Source organism: Oncorhynchus clarkii, chromosome 23 (genome assembly GCF_045791955.1).
Source record: "Oncorhynchus clarkii lewisi isolate Uvic-CL-2024 chromosome 23, UVic_Ocla_1.0, whole genome shotgun sequence".
NCBI classification, from domain to species: Eukaryota; Metazoa; Chordata; class Actinopteri; order Salmoniformes; family Salmonidae; genus Oncorhynchus; species Oncorhynchus clarkii.
In genome coordinates this window covers 44,697,449-44,712,389 of record NC_092169.1, presented here as the reverse complement: position 1 = coordinate 44,712,389, position 14,941 = coordinate 44,697,449, and the positions used below count along the sequence as shown (strand labels likewise).

The following is a 14,941-nucleotide window of genomic DNA, read 5'->3' as shown; positions in this document are numbered from 1 at the left end:
AGACGTAATGATACGTCATCAGAAGTATCCACTTAAGGGCTGAGGGGATAGGGTGTGTCTTTTAAGTGTTTGAATTGCGGCCACTGTCAATGGGTTGGGCTTGAGATGCTGGTTGGGTTGACTCTCGCCCCTTCGCCACGCCTGACGAGAATGAGCCTGCATGCCATTCCAAGTAATTTAAACAGGTTTAGGCTACTGTGCATGGATTACGTTGCAAACTAGGGTGGGGCTTTCAGATTTGATCAGTAAAAAAGGTGTAGCCTACACAAACCCACACGGTATTTGGACGCCTGACCGCTTCTATCCGCACTGTCTGGTCTGTTTGTCGAATATGTTTCGCTGTGGAATTGCGTATCCAAGATGCAGGTGGATCGTACCACTTCTTTTGCTTTTTGCGATTATATTTGACATTATTGCAATTGCTGCTACTTCGGGATGGGTTGAGGACAAGGACGCGAAGTCCCACTACGCAAGTATGTGGAGTCAATGCCGATTTCGGAATGACAACTGGGATTGCAAATCTCTCATGGAATTCTGTGAGTATCATATTGTAAAACAATCTATAAAGATTCAATTAACAGCCCTAATCATAGTGACAATGAAAATAACACCATATTCATTATTTGACAATATAGCCTACTGTACTATAGTGTGTATGTATTCAGAATTTGATTTGGAGCCTGCTCACAGTAAGGCTGATCTGGGGTGGGTGTAATTTGTGGAACGTTCCAACGGGAATCTGTTCCAAAGTACAAGGTTTGCCAACAAACAACACATACAAAGTAGCATGATCAGTTCACCAAGCTAACTAGCTGCCGAAAAACGTAATTAAATAACCCGCTCCCCCACAACTTTGTATGTGTTTGTTGGCAACCTTGTTATTTATGAAGTTTTTGGAACCGATTCCTGTTGGAACGTTCCACAAATTATACCCACTCTCTGATCAAGATCATAATAACTCATATTCAGCCTACACAGTAGAAAAGGAATTCCACAGATGGCATTTCATTAGTTGTATATTGTTTGTTGGTCAAGTGCATGGGCCTACTTCATGAACAACCTATTTCTTTATTTTGGTCCACAATTCATTTTACTTAAGTCAGCCTTCAACAAGCAAAGGAATGCTCTCCTGGGAGTTTTTCAATGGCAAAGTGGCAGCCAGTCAGAGTAAACTTCGAACAACACTTGATTCTCCCTGTTTCCCATTGTCTTTACCCCCTGTTTGTTGGTGTTTTCTTGCACATTTTACATATACTATAACATCTCAACTCATCATGGTAATCAGAAAATATTTCTGATCAAGCACATATCCACTCAGATCCTTTCTCATACTAAATTAAAATGTTGGCTGCATTAGATATATTGTAAGAATAGAAATCAAACGTCAGAGGCTGCGTCAACATGTAACCAAGGTTCCAATTCCTAACAATAGTATATGATAGAACAAAATAGAATAAATAATTACCTTTTGAATATTGGTATTAACAGGCAGGATGGATTCATATCAAGATGGCTTTCTCAGTCATGTTCTCAGGGCTATTTTTAGAAGTGTGATGAGTGCCCCTACCAAGCTGGAGAAGTCCTGCTACAAACCACTTCCAGACAATCTGTGGTGAGAAAAAATATAGAGAAAATGCCTCGGTCTTCACTGGACACTGGTGAAAAATATCCATGTCTGGTACATTCGGAACATATGCTATTACTCAGAACTCAGGAAGTACTGCTTCAGTCAGTCAGTTAGGACAGCTGTGTTGTCATTCAGGTAGCAGTCCAAATGGAGGAATAGTTTCAGGTCTCAGTAAACAACATTGTTGATGTTATAAGGTGAGGAAAAGACAGTTACACTTATCCCAGTGTCCTTGCTCAGTCAGTGGGCTACTTACCCCAGTGTCCTTGCTCAGTCAGTGGGCTACTTACCCCAGTGTCCTTGCTCAGTCAGTGGGCTACTTACCCCAGTGTCCTTGCTCAGTCAGTGGGCTACTTACATAAATGCAACCATTCATTTACCCTAAACTGTGGGATTGCATAGCCCATTAGTGAACAAAGCAGGCAGGTGGAATTGGAGAAATAAAATTGGTATAATTGTACCCTTCATTTTCATACCATAAAAAGTTAGTTCATAACTAGTCAAATACAAATCAAGGAGAATGATATATTCCTTTTTATTATGCAGTGTATGTGGAGTCGGTGCTGCTGGTCCAAGGTTAACAATGTTTGGGTGAGTGCAGTTGGCTGTAATGTCGCTATCTGACTGGTGCCATCAAGATGAACTAGTATTGACATATTACCACTGGAACTTAACTTTGTTGTGATTAATCAACCTCAGCCGGATGTTGTCCATTCCAAGGGCCACTTACTGTCCCTTCCTGGGTGGGGAGATGGCATGGAGGGATTCTCTGGAATTAGTGGTGTCATGTTGCATGGATGATATGGGAGTTGTTTGTCTTCACAATCAAACCCGTGTGAACATTTTACATTTTCTCTGTATATTGTGTAATAACACAGTAATTACTATTGTATCTACATTGTTTTAATATTATCAGACTAATTTATTAATCACGCAATAATAGGAATTGCTTAATGAGGTTAAGCTTTTTGTGATTATTAGGCCATGTAAAGTTTTTGTTGCCAAATCAATGTGATGGAGCCTACCTAAAACTGCAAGCATACCTCTTAGCTTGGAGTCACATAACAAACTTGCTCATTTAAAATGCACAGTGCATGAATGACATCAACAATACTCAAACGTGCACCTGAACAAAACACTGTCAAACTCAATTATAGAATCTGTACTTAATTGCTGTAGATGACGACTCAACTGATTCAATCGATTTAAGTTCAGACCCATACTTTTTTAAATGAACAACATTGGTTTGCCATTGTTTGTTTATTTTGAACTTGATTAGGAAAGACACAAGACAGATGTTCCCCTTCTGGAGAGTATTTAGACTCAGGTGTATTTGGGAGCTATCTTCGGCCCTGTGAGCTGTCCACATCACACTTTTTGAATTAGATTGAAGTACTCGCACTAACATTTTAAAGAGATCCTTTGCAACAGTCAAACAACTGTAACAGTCGGCTACTAATACACAAAAACTGTTCTCGACCATGGACTTGAGATCCAGAGAAGCACATCATTTTGAGCGTGAGAATATCTACATTTTCTGAACACAAGGGACATTATCCTTTCTCACGCCACCTCTCTGTACATCTGTTTTAATGTTTTAATGATACTCTTCTGTATGGTTTAGTTCACACAAAGTTAAACTTGTTAGACTAGGATCCTGTTGTCTGTTAAAGGCAAGTGAAGGCATGACTGCAGTGCCTGAAGCTCAGGCGTAGGCTGCCTGCCATTTAATCCTGATGGTAGACAGAGTGAATAATTTAAGGTGTGAGCTCTGCATTTGCATACAACAGATGTCAGTAACCTACCACCAGTAATGTGTAACCAGTAACCTACCACCAGTAATGTGTTGAAATACGATGCAGTTGTGATACTGTAGAACAAAGGCTTCATTGCAATGCGGAGCAAACCTATCAGGATTCCTTCATAAATGTATTCTAATACACGGGTTTCGTTGCAATATTTGTGTTGCGGCATGACAATGTACTAACCTCCTTACCTAATACAGGTGTAAATATTTGACTAAATTGGGCCTTCCTCTATTATACTTATGCTAAATAGTTTATTCTATTCTACTGACATTTACTTTTTGTTCATGTTCTTATATTTTCTTATTTCTTATTGTTGTTGCTTTGTCCAGCATGAACCTGCCAGTAACCATTTCGTTAGACGGTGTAAACCATGTGTTTCATGTACATGACATACGACTCTAATAACTTGGAACTTGAATGTTTATTTTTTTAAATTAAATACAGAAATATTTAATTGACATAAATATTCACACCCCTGAGTCGATACATGTTAGAATCACATTTATTCAAGTTAAAGTTTCAATGTTACATGCACAAGGACAGTGAAATGCCTTTCTTACAAACTCAAAACCCAACCAGTAATCAATAACAATGTACTACTAGATGAAAAAAATAAAACGAGAAATAATAATAAAAAATATGAAATACACAATTAAGTAAGTAAGAATAGCATACTATATACAGTAAATATTTAACAAGTTAGTTCCAATACCATATTTACATGTGCAGGGATATTGGATTGATATGTATAGGGGTAAGGTGACTAGGCAACAGAATATAGGATAAATAGTAGCACAGTTTGTATGTTTTTAAATGTTTTATTTCACCTTTATTTAACCAGGTAGGCTAGTTGAGACCAAGTTCTCATTTGCAACTGCGACCTGGCCAAGATAAAGCATAGCAGTGTGAACAGACAACAACACAGAGTTACACATGGAGTAAACAATAAACAAGTCAATAACATAGTAGAAAAAAAATAATCTATATACATTGTGTGCAAAAGGCATGAGGAGGTAGGCAATAAATAGGCCATAGGAGTGAATAATTACAATTTAGCAGATTAACACTGGAGTGATAAATGATCAGATGGACATGTGCAGGTAGAGATACTGGTGCGCAAAAGAGCAGAAAAATAAATAAAATAAAAACAGTATGGGGATGAGATAGGTAATTGGGTGGGCTATAAACCGATAGACTATGTACAGCTGCAGCGATCGTTTCGCTGCTCAGATAGCAGATGTTTGAAGTTGGTGAGGGAGATAAGTCTCCAACTTCAGAGATTTTTGCAATTCGCTCCAGTCGCAGGCAGCAGAGAACTGGAAGGAAAGGCGGCCAAATGAGGTGTTGGCTTTAGGGATGATCAGTGAGATACACCTGCTGGACCGTGTGCTATGGGTGGGTGTTGCCATCGTGACCAGTGAACTGAGATAAGGCGGAGCTTTACCTAGCATAGACTTGTAGATGACCTGGAGCCAGTGGGTCTGGCGACGAACATGTAGCGAGGGCCAGCCGACTAGATCATACAGATCGCAGTGGTGAGTGGTATAAGGTGCTTTAGTAACAAAACGGATGGCACTGTGATAAACTGCATCCAGTTTGCTGAGTAGAGTATTGGAAACTATTTTGTAGATGACATCGCCGAAGTCGAGGATCGGTAGGATAGTCAGTTTTACTAGGGTAAGTTTGGCGGCGTGAGTGAAGGAGGCTTTGTTGCGAAATAGAAAGATTTGATTTTGGATTGGAGATATTTGATATGAGTCTGGAAGGAGAGTTTGCAGTCTAGCCAGACACCTAGGTACTTATAGATGTCCACATATTCTAGGTCGGAACCATCCAGGGTGGTGATGCTAGTCGGGCGTGCGGGTGCAGACAGCGAACGGTTGAAAAGTATGCATTTGGTTTAACTAGCATTTAAGAGCAGTTGGAGGCCGCGGAAGCAGTGTTGTGTGGCATTGAAGCTCGTTTGGAGGTTAGATAGCACAGTGTCCAAGGAAGGGCCAGCAGTATACAGAATGGTGTCGTCTGCGTAGAGGTGGATCAGGGAATCGCCCGCAGCAAGGGCAACATCATTGATATATACAGAGAAAAGAGTCGGCCCAAGAATTGAACCCTGTGGCACCCCCATAGAGACTGCCAGAGGACCGGACAACATGCCCTCCAATTTGACAGACTGAACTCTATCAGAGAAGTAGTTGGTGAACCAGGTGAGGCAGTCATTAGAAAAATCGAGGCTACTGAGTCTGCCGATGAGAAAATGGTGATTGACAGAGTCGAAAACCTTGGCCAGGTCGATGAAGACGGCTGCACAGTACTGTCTTTTATCGATGGCGGTTATGATATCATTTAGTACTTTGAGCGTGGCTGAGGTGCACCCGTGACCGGCTCGGAAACCTAATTGCACTACGGAAAAGGTACGGTGGGATTCAAGATGGTCAGTGATCTGTTTGTTGACTTGGCTTTCGAATACCTTAGATAGGCAGGGCAGAACTGTAACAGTTTGGGTCCAGGGTGTCTCCACCTTTGAAGAGGGGGATGACCGTGGCAGCTTTCCAATCCTCCAGGATCTCAGATGATATGAAGGAGAGGTTGAACAGGCTGGTAATAGGGGTTGCGACAATGGCGGCGGACAGTTTCAGAAATAGAGGGTCCAGATTGTCAAGCCCAGCTAATTTGTATGAGTCCAGGTATTGCAGCTCTTTCAGAACATCTGCTATCTGGATTTGGGTAAAGGATAAGCTGGAGAGGCTTGAGCGAGTAGCTGCGGGGGGGGGGGGGGGGGGGGGGCAGAGTTGTTGGCCGAGGTTGGATTAGCCAGGAGGAAGGCATGGCCAGCCGTTGAGAAATGCTTGTTGATGTCTTCGATTATCACGGATTTATCGGTGGTGATCGTGTTACCTAGCCTCAGTGCAGTGGGCAGCTGGGAGGAGGTGCTCTTGTTCTCCATGGACTTCAGTGTCCCAGAACTTTTTGGAGTTAGAGCTACAGGATGCACATTTCTGCTTGAAAAAGCTGGCCTTTGCTTTCCTGACTGACTGCGTGAATTGGTTCCTGACTTCCCTGAACAGTTGCATATCGCGGGGACTGTTCGATGCTATTGCAGTCCGCCACAGGATGTTTTTGTGCTGGTCGAGGGCAGTCCGGTCTGGAGTGAACCAAGGGCTATCTGTTCTTAGTTCTATCATTTTTTTGAACGGAGCATGCATGTCTAAGATGGTGAGGAAGTTACTTTTAAAGAATGACCAGGCATCCTCAACTGATGGGATGAGGTCAATATCCTTCCAGGATACCCGGGCCAGGTTGATTAGAAAGACCTGCTCGCAGAAGTGTTTTAGGGAGCGTTTGACAGTGATGAGGGGTGATCGTTTGACCGCGGATACAGGTGATGAGGCTGAGATGCTGATTGAAGACAGCAGAGGTGTATTTGGAGGGCAAGTTGGTCAGGATAATGTCAATTAGGGTGCCCATGTTTACGGATTTAGGGTTATACCTGGTGGGTTCCTTGATGATTTGTGTGAGATTGAGTGCATCTAGCTTAGATTGTAGGACTGCCGGGGTGTTAAGCATATTCCAGTTTAGGTCACCTAACAGAACAAACTCTGAAGCTAGATGGGGGGGCAATCAATTCACAGATGGTGGTATGTGAGCGGGTGTGCGGGTATGTAGTCAGTATAAATGGTGATGGAGTGAGTGTTTGTGTGTTGTAGTGACAGTGTCTGTGCATGTGTAGTGCCCTGTGAGTGTGCATAGAGCGATCAACTACTGAAATAAAAGGTCAATAAAGAATCAAGGTAAACTCGGTCCGTGTAGCTATTTTGTTAGCTATTTATCAGTCTTATTGCGTGGGGATAAATGCTGTTCAAGCGCCTGTTGGTGTAAGATTTCTGGGTAAGTCTCTAAGAATGCAAATGCATGCTTTTCAACCAATCGCTGCCCCCGCCCACCCGCCCGACTAGCATCACTACCCTGGACGGTTCTGACTTAGAATATGTGGACAACTACAAATACCTAGGTGTCTGGTTAGACTGTAAACGCTCCTTCCAGACTCATGTTAAACATATAAAATCCAAAATTAAATCTAGATTCAGCTTCCAGTTTTGCAACAGCCTCTTTCACTCATGCTGCCAAACATACCCTCATAAAACTGACTATCCTACCGATCCTTGACTTCGGCAATGTCATTTACAAAATAGCCTCCAACACTCTACTCAGCAAATTGAATGCAGTCTATCATAGTGCCATCTGTTTTGTCACCAAATCCCTATATACTACCCACCACTGCAACCTGTATGCTCTCGTTGGCTGGCCCTCTCTTCCTATTCTTTGCCAAACCCACTGGCTCCAGGTCATCTATAAGTCTTTGCTAGGTAAAGCCCCGCCTTATCTCAGCTCACTGGTCACCATAGCAACACCCACCCGTAGCATGCGCTCCAGGAGGTATATTTGACTGAAGCCAACATCCAACATCCCCAAAGCCAACTCCTCCTTTGGCCGCCTTCCAGTTCTCTGCTGCCAATGACAGTAACGAATTGCAAAAATCACTGAAGCTGGAGACATATCTTCCTCGCTAACTTTAAGCATCAGCTGTCAGAGCAGCTTACCGATCACTGCACCTGTACACCGCCCATCTGAATCTAAATAGCCCACCCAACTCTTTTGCACCCCAGTATCTCTACTTGCACATCATCATCTGCACATCTCACTCCAGTGTTAATGCTAAATTGTAATAATTTCACCACCATGGCATATTTATTGCCTTACCTCCCTAATCTTACTACATTTGCACACACTGTACATGGATTTTTTTTATTGTGTTATTGACTGTACGTTTGTTCATCCCATGTGTAACTCTGTTGTTTTTGTCGCACTGCTTTGCTTTATCTTTGCCAGGTCGTAATTGTAAATGAGAACTTGTTCTCAACTAGCCTACCTGGTTAAATAAAGGTGAAATAAAAACATTAAAAAAAAAAAAAAGAACTTTACACAACTGGATTGTTCAATATTTGCACATTCTTTTTAATATTCTTCAAGTTCTGTCAAGTTGGTTGTTGATCTTTGCCAGACAGACATTTTTAAAGTTTTGCCATGTATCTTCAGGACGATTTTTAAGTCAAAATTGTATCTAGGCCACTCGGGAACTTTCAACGTCGTCTTGGTAAGCAACTCCAGTGAATATTTGGCTTTGTGTTTTAGGTTATTGTCCTGCTGAAAGGTGAATTTGTCACACAGTGTATGTTGGAAGGCAGACTGAACCAGGTTTTCCTCTAGGATTTTTCCTGTGCTTAACTCTATTCCATTTCTTTTTATCCTAAAAACACTCCCTGGTCCTTGCAGATGACAAGCATACCCATAACATGATGCAGCGACCACCATGCTTGAGAACATGAAGTGGTACTCAGTGAAGTGTTGTTGGATTTGCCCCAAAACATAACACTTTGTATTCAGGACATAAAGTAAATGTATTTGCCACTTCTTTAAAAAAAATATTTTTTACAGTTTTACTGTTTTTGAATATTTGTATTATGTACAGGCTTCCTTCTTTTCACTCTGTCATTTTGGTTATTTTGTGGAGTAACTACAATGTTGTTGATCCATCAGTTCTCTTATCACAACCATTGAACTTGTTTAAAAGTCACCATTGGTCTCACGGTAAAATCCCTGAGCGGTTTCCTTCCTCTCCGGCAACTGAGTTAGGAAGGAAACCTTGTTCTTTGTAGTGACTGGGTGTATTGATACACCATCCAAAATGTAAGTAATAACTTCACCATGCTCCAAGGGATATTCAATGTCTGCTTTTTACATTTTTACCCATCTCCCATGTCTTTGTGGTTGAATCTGTGTTTGAAATTCTTTGCTCGACTGAGGGACCTTACAATTATCTGTATGTAGTACAGAGATGAGGTAGTCATTCAAAAACACTATTATTGCCAAACAACTTATTATGTGACTTGTTAAGCACATGTTTACTCCTGACACATGTTTACTTCCACTTTGACAAAATGGGGTATTGTGTGTAGGCCAGTGACACAAAATCTCCAATTTAAATTCAGGCTGTAAAACAACAGTATGTGAAATAAGTAAAGGGGTGTGACTACTTTCAGAAGGCACTGTACCAAACATTGCTTATTGTCTTTTCAGCTTGGGCCCAGGCTGTGGCAGCTCTTATGATCATCGGCCTCATCATCCTTATCATAGCCTTCATTATCTCCTGTATCGCTCTCTGCTGCACCCTCAACATCAGCCTTCTACCTGTCATTGGGGTCCTGCTCTTCATCACTGGTAAGAAACACAACACCATTCTGTTCTTCTTGGGGTGGTTTCCCGGATTAATTTTACTCCTGGACTAAAAAGCCATCTCCATTAAATGCTTTTTAGTCCAATATTAGGCGTCATCTGTGTCAGGGAAACCGCTCCCTTATGTTTTTGTACTTCAAGTGTCTGAGCTAATGGAGGAGAAGTTAGTTATTGAAGACGTAGTGAAATATTAACAACTGGCTTTCCTTTGTTAAAAACCTCTTCATCCTACCCCCTCCTTTTTTGAACATTCTGTTAAAAATCGCGCAACTTTTCAGCGTCCTGCTACTCATGCCAGGAATATAGTATATGCATATGATTAGTATGTGTGGATAGAAAACACTCTGAAGTTTCTAAAACTGGTTAAATCACGGCTGTGACTATAACAGAGCGTGTGTTTCATTGAAAAACGCAAGAAAAACTGCTCTCTGAAAGCAAAAAATAATTTCCATAAGTCACTTCCACCAGTTGTTAAAAGAGAACAGAAATTAATGGGAATTTGCCTGCACCTCATACAAATTCCGCACGATGGCGCCATTGTACTAATTTTCAATTGAATTAATTGTTGGAAAATACATCTGTCTGACCTCCATTTTCCCAGTCTTCACCCGGAAGCAGTTTAGGGAGAGATCAGATGGCATTGTTTTTGAAGTGAGGACCTATTGAAGAGACATCGCCCTGTAATCATTTTGATAGATTATAAACGTTTACTAATACCTAAAGTTGGATTACAAAAGGATTTCGAAGTGTTTTGTGAAAGTTTATCGTCGACTTTTTTAATTTTAAAAAATTACGCAGCGTTTAAAAACGATGATTTTTTCTGAATGACACAACTTCTATACAAAGCTATTTTGGGTATATATGGACCGATTTAAACGAAAAAAAGACCCAATAGTGATGTTTATGGGGCATATAGGAGTGCCAAGAAAGAAGCTCGTCTAAGGTAATGAATGTTTTATATTTTATTTCTGCGTTTTGGGTAGCGCCGGCTATCGCAAAATCTGTTGTTTACGTGTCGAGCTGGCATTTTGGGGGGTGCATGCTATCAGATAATAGCTTCTGATGCTTTCGCCGAAAAGCATTTTAAAAATCTGACTTGCTGGCTAGGTTCACAACGAGTGTAGCTTTAATTCAATACCCTGCTTGTGAATTTTGATCAAGGTTTGAGTTTTAACGAGTACATTTAGCATTTAGCGTAGCGCATTTGCATTTCCAGGTGCCTACTTGGGACATATGCGTCTCAAGTAGGAGCAAGAAGTTAATTTGGCTTGCCTCCATGTATTGCTCCAAACCTCAAACTACAATTACTCTCATACTTTAGTGCTTCCTATGCTCCTCCATGTTCCGAGGGGGCTCAAGTAGCATGGCAACCATAGCTACTGTGGAGTTGGCGAGTCTTAAAGATATTCTTCTTATTTTAGCCGTTGCCAATGAGGAGAGGGAGTGGGAGTTGTTTGTGTCCCTACTCTGCTCTGAGGTTCAGGGAAGGGCTGAGAGAATGTTCTGCATCTGGCTGAGTCACAGCACTGATAGTGAGATAATAGGAACACTCCCCCTCCTCCCTATGCCCCCCCCTTCTGCAGCTGCCACCCTAGTGTGAAACCTGACAGCCCAGCCTATGCCTAGGGGAAAAAGAGACTACACAGTCACTCAGAATTACCCTGAAACTGTCTCAGACATAGCGGAATCATAGAGGTGTCTGACTATAAAACCGCCGTTCTCTCATGGGAATGTTTTCCCAGTGTTTAGAGTGTAGTAAATAAGTATTAGTATTTATAACTAGTTCTGACTGGATCACCAGTATATGTGGATGTAAAGTAGTAACAGTAGTAATCATCGCTATGTGATCCATTGTTTGATCCCACTTTGTGATTCGCCATCCATACAGTGAATGTGTAAAATATCAACTTTACCTCACAGTACATCCACTTTATTATCCACCTTCTAATCTAGTTATCCACCTTCTAATCTAAATGACACATGCTCTAACTTGTTGTTACATCTAAACCCTAGAGATTTAAGTTCACACGCCCTCACGCTAGTTTTGGTAGACTCTCCCACTTGTGTCACTGTTCCACAGAGTCAGCCTCCTCCACTGTTTGGAATGATCCATCACTGATGACCCTCTCTGTTCCTGAATGATCCACCACTGACAAATCTCTGTTCTGCCTGTTTCTCACCACAGTGGTCATTCAGTTCATCGCCCTCATCATCTACCCAGTCAGGTTCAATGACCTGATCTTCGAGGGCCGCTACGACTACACCTGGGCCTACGGCTTCGGCTGGGGGGCCACCATCCTCTGCATCGGCTGTGGGATCCTCTTCTGCTGCCTGCCTCGCTACGAGGATGAGCTCACGGGCCTCGCCAAGACCAAATACATCTATACCTCAGCTTAGAGGAACCACGGACACCCCCAGGCTACATCTCAATAGTCTGAAGTGACTTCCCTTCTCCTTATCTCCTTCCCTTTATCTTCTTTTTCCCTTCTTCTCTTCATCTCCTTCCCTTCATCTGCACTGAGGAAAACAACACAGGACAGTGAAAGCAATATAGTAGTCACCTACCAAGAATTTACTTTCACCTGCTCAGGTTCTTTCATATCAGCCAGATGAAGGAAAGGAAGCCCACTTTAGACTATTGAGATGCAGCCCCAGGCGAACAGAAGCACCTCTGCCACCACAGAGGACACTGACACTTAGACATATCATTGGAAGTCACTTTTGTCATTTCTAACAACGCTGAATGCCCTCTCCGTTGGAAGGATCCCATAGATGTGCCCTATTTCCGACCCTATACTGATCCCCATATTGATTTGAGTGGTCCACATGTTACCAAGGGAGATTGCCAGGTATGGCTATTCCAGTGGCCTTTTTTCTATCACCTTCAATGTTTTTCCACATTTGATGTTTGTGTAGAGTAGTTGAAGTGACTCAGAAGCAATATTGCAGATTATACATAAAAAATGTGCATAAACCGCCATAACCTTATCCTTAAATTAGTTGAATGCAAAATCACAGAAGTGCACTTAATATCAACGGTAAGGACTCCATCCAAGAGTTGATGGATAATGTCAAGCGTTCTAACCAGCTGTGTTAGAGGGCGTATGCCCTACACACAGCTAATGTATTTGACTGCAGGGTTGTTGGATGTTTTAAGATGTCGCTTTTCAAAAATGTATTCACTTTAATCCTAATTTTAATGGTTCAGGTCATTTACTGGCTAAGCTGAATTGTAAGTACAGTAGGGAAAATGTAAACATGAATGTATACTGTGTATGGTGCAAGGAAAGAGGCAAGTGTTGATTTGCTTTTATTCGATTAGTTTAAGAATTGTGTTTCTAGTCATTATTATGCAACACACAGCTGTGTTTTAAGATTTTCTTTTCTTTTTTTACATTTAAGTTTTCTTACTCCAACAAGGACAATGCTCTTGATTGGCTATGAATGGGTATTGCTGGACATTGTTCTTGATTTGCCTATGAATGGGTATTGCTGGACATTGTTCTTGATTTGCCTATGAATGGGTGTTGCTGGACCGTGTTCTTGATTGGGTATTGCTGGACATTGTTCTTGATTTGCCTATAAATGGGTATTGCTGGATTGTATTGTTGTGAAAACTAAAACAAATAAAGGAGAAATGCACATTTGGCCTGGATTCAATCTGTAGATTGTGGATTCAATCACCTATAAATTTCAACCGCGCTACAACGCTGATATTCGGCACTGCAGATTGAATGTCCATTCCATGTGCTGATAATGGTAACCAACATGAAGCACCCAACCACAGACTTTTAGATATACAATTCATTCAGCATTTGACTTATAAATGCTTGCAGAAGACAATGTAGCGTCTTTCAACAGCATCAGGTGATGAGTCTGCTATAGAAGACTAGTAGTGTCATGTCAAACTCGGACATGCCTTCATTTTTCATAATTGCAAAATGTGTGGTTGACATTGAAGGGGACATTCTATGGACTCAACTCAAGTCATATTTCAGTTGAAATGGAAAAGGTCATCGATATTCTGGTGATAATCTTTTGGGTTTATTTAGTCCTTTTGAATATACAACTTTCAGCAGTGTCTTTTTATGCAATAAAGAGTTGTTTTTTCGTCAAGTTCTATCTTCAGACCGTGTTTGCGTGTGTCTCCATGGCTGTGTTGGTGATGGAACTTGGTTGTAGTCTTACTGTTAAGTTACTATAGAACACACAATTCTAAATGTAGTTGTACAGCAGCAGATGTTTTCTTATGTCAGTCAGACAGTCACTTAATTAGCATGTCAGCTACCAATTTTTTGATTAGTATCTAAACTTGCAAGGCATGTGCCCAGGGGCCCTGACCTCCATGTGGCCCCCATTGATTTTTTATAGTCTCACTCAGATATCATTAACATGGCATAATTCATGACAAACTGTGTAGAATTGCATGGAATTTGTTATAAAACTGCTAAATGTTCTCTCCACCCCATGGCAAAATGTGTAGAATTCCAGAAAACTTGCTTTAAACCTTCAAATACTTTCTCTCCACCTCATGGCAAAATGGGAAGAAATGTACTTTTTAATATACTTAAAACAATTCTCTCCACCATCAAAAGGGGAGCAACAAAAATGTTTTGCCCGCAAGGTGTGCGGCCCCCCAACCAAATCTCACTCAGGGCCCCAAAAAGGCAAGGACCGGCCCTGTGTGTGTGTGTTAATAACAAAAATAGCACAATCAAACATTTTGCACTGGTAGGTCACTCAAGACTGACTTTCAAATTAGATGTCTATCCGTGTCCTGAGGATGTCGGGAAACACATTCAAAACCAGTTACTAGGGGCAACATTGAGCGCTATTACCATCAAGTAGGCTTGATTTTTAAGGCCTTATCTCACAAACTGCATTGTGCTCTTTTTGTCCAAATTCTGAAAAAATACAGATACCACTTGATGCACAGCAATTTTGTTCACGCCAAGTCCAATGCACTTTTCCAAAAAATTTGCATAATGTCATCAACGCTGCTGGGGCCATTCTTACAGGCTTATATGCTGTTCAAAGTGGCTAGAGAGGATGCAATTATTATTATTGTTTTTTAATTTCACCTTTATTTAACGAGGTAGGCTAGTTGAGAACAAGTTCTCATTTGCAACTGTGACCTGGCCAAGAATGAAGCAAAGCAGTTTGACACATACAACAACACATGGAATAAACAAACATACAGTCAATAACACAGTAG

The 14,941-nt window shown here is 41.3% G+C and overlaps 1 protein-coding gene across 1 annotated transcript; it reads left to right on the top strand.

The window, feature by feature from the left end:
- Positions 1 to 49: 49 nt before the first annotated feature.
- LOC139381514 (p53 apoptosis effector related to PMP-22-like) lies at positions 50 to 13,842 on the top strand. Its single transcript, XM_071125127.1, has 4 exons — positions 50 to 536; positions 9,571 to 9,711; positions 11,912 to 12,575; positions 12,643 to 13,842. Exons 1-3 carry the CDS (start codon positions 332 to 334, stop codon positions 12,121 to 12,123), a joined length of 558 nt encoding a protein of 185 aa, XP_070981228.1. The 5' UTR covers positions 50 to 331; the 3' UTR covers positions 12,124 to 12,575; positions 12,643 to 13,842.
- Positions 13,843 to 14,941: the final 1,099 nt, after the last annotated feature.

Coding starts and splice junctions, on each gene's coding strand:
- LOC139381514 (XM_071125127.1), top strand. CDS start 332: ATGTTTCGCTGTGGAATTGCGTATCCAAGATGCAGGTGGATCGTACCA. Junction 537..9,570: donor CAAATCTCTCATGGAATTCT/GTGAGTATCATA, acceptor TTGTCTTTTCAG/CTTGGGCCCAGGCTGTGGCA. Junction 9,712..11,911: donor GGTCCTGCTCTTCATCACTG/GTAAGAAACACA, acceptor TTCTCACCACAG/TGGTCATTCAGTTCATCGCC.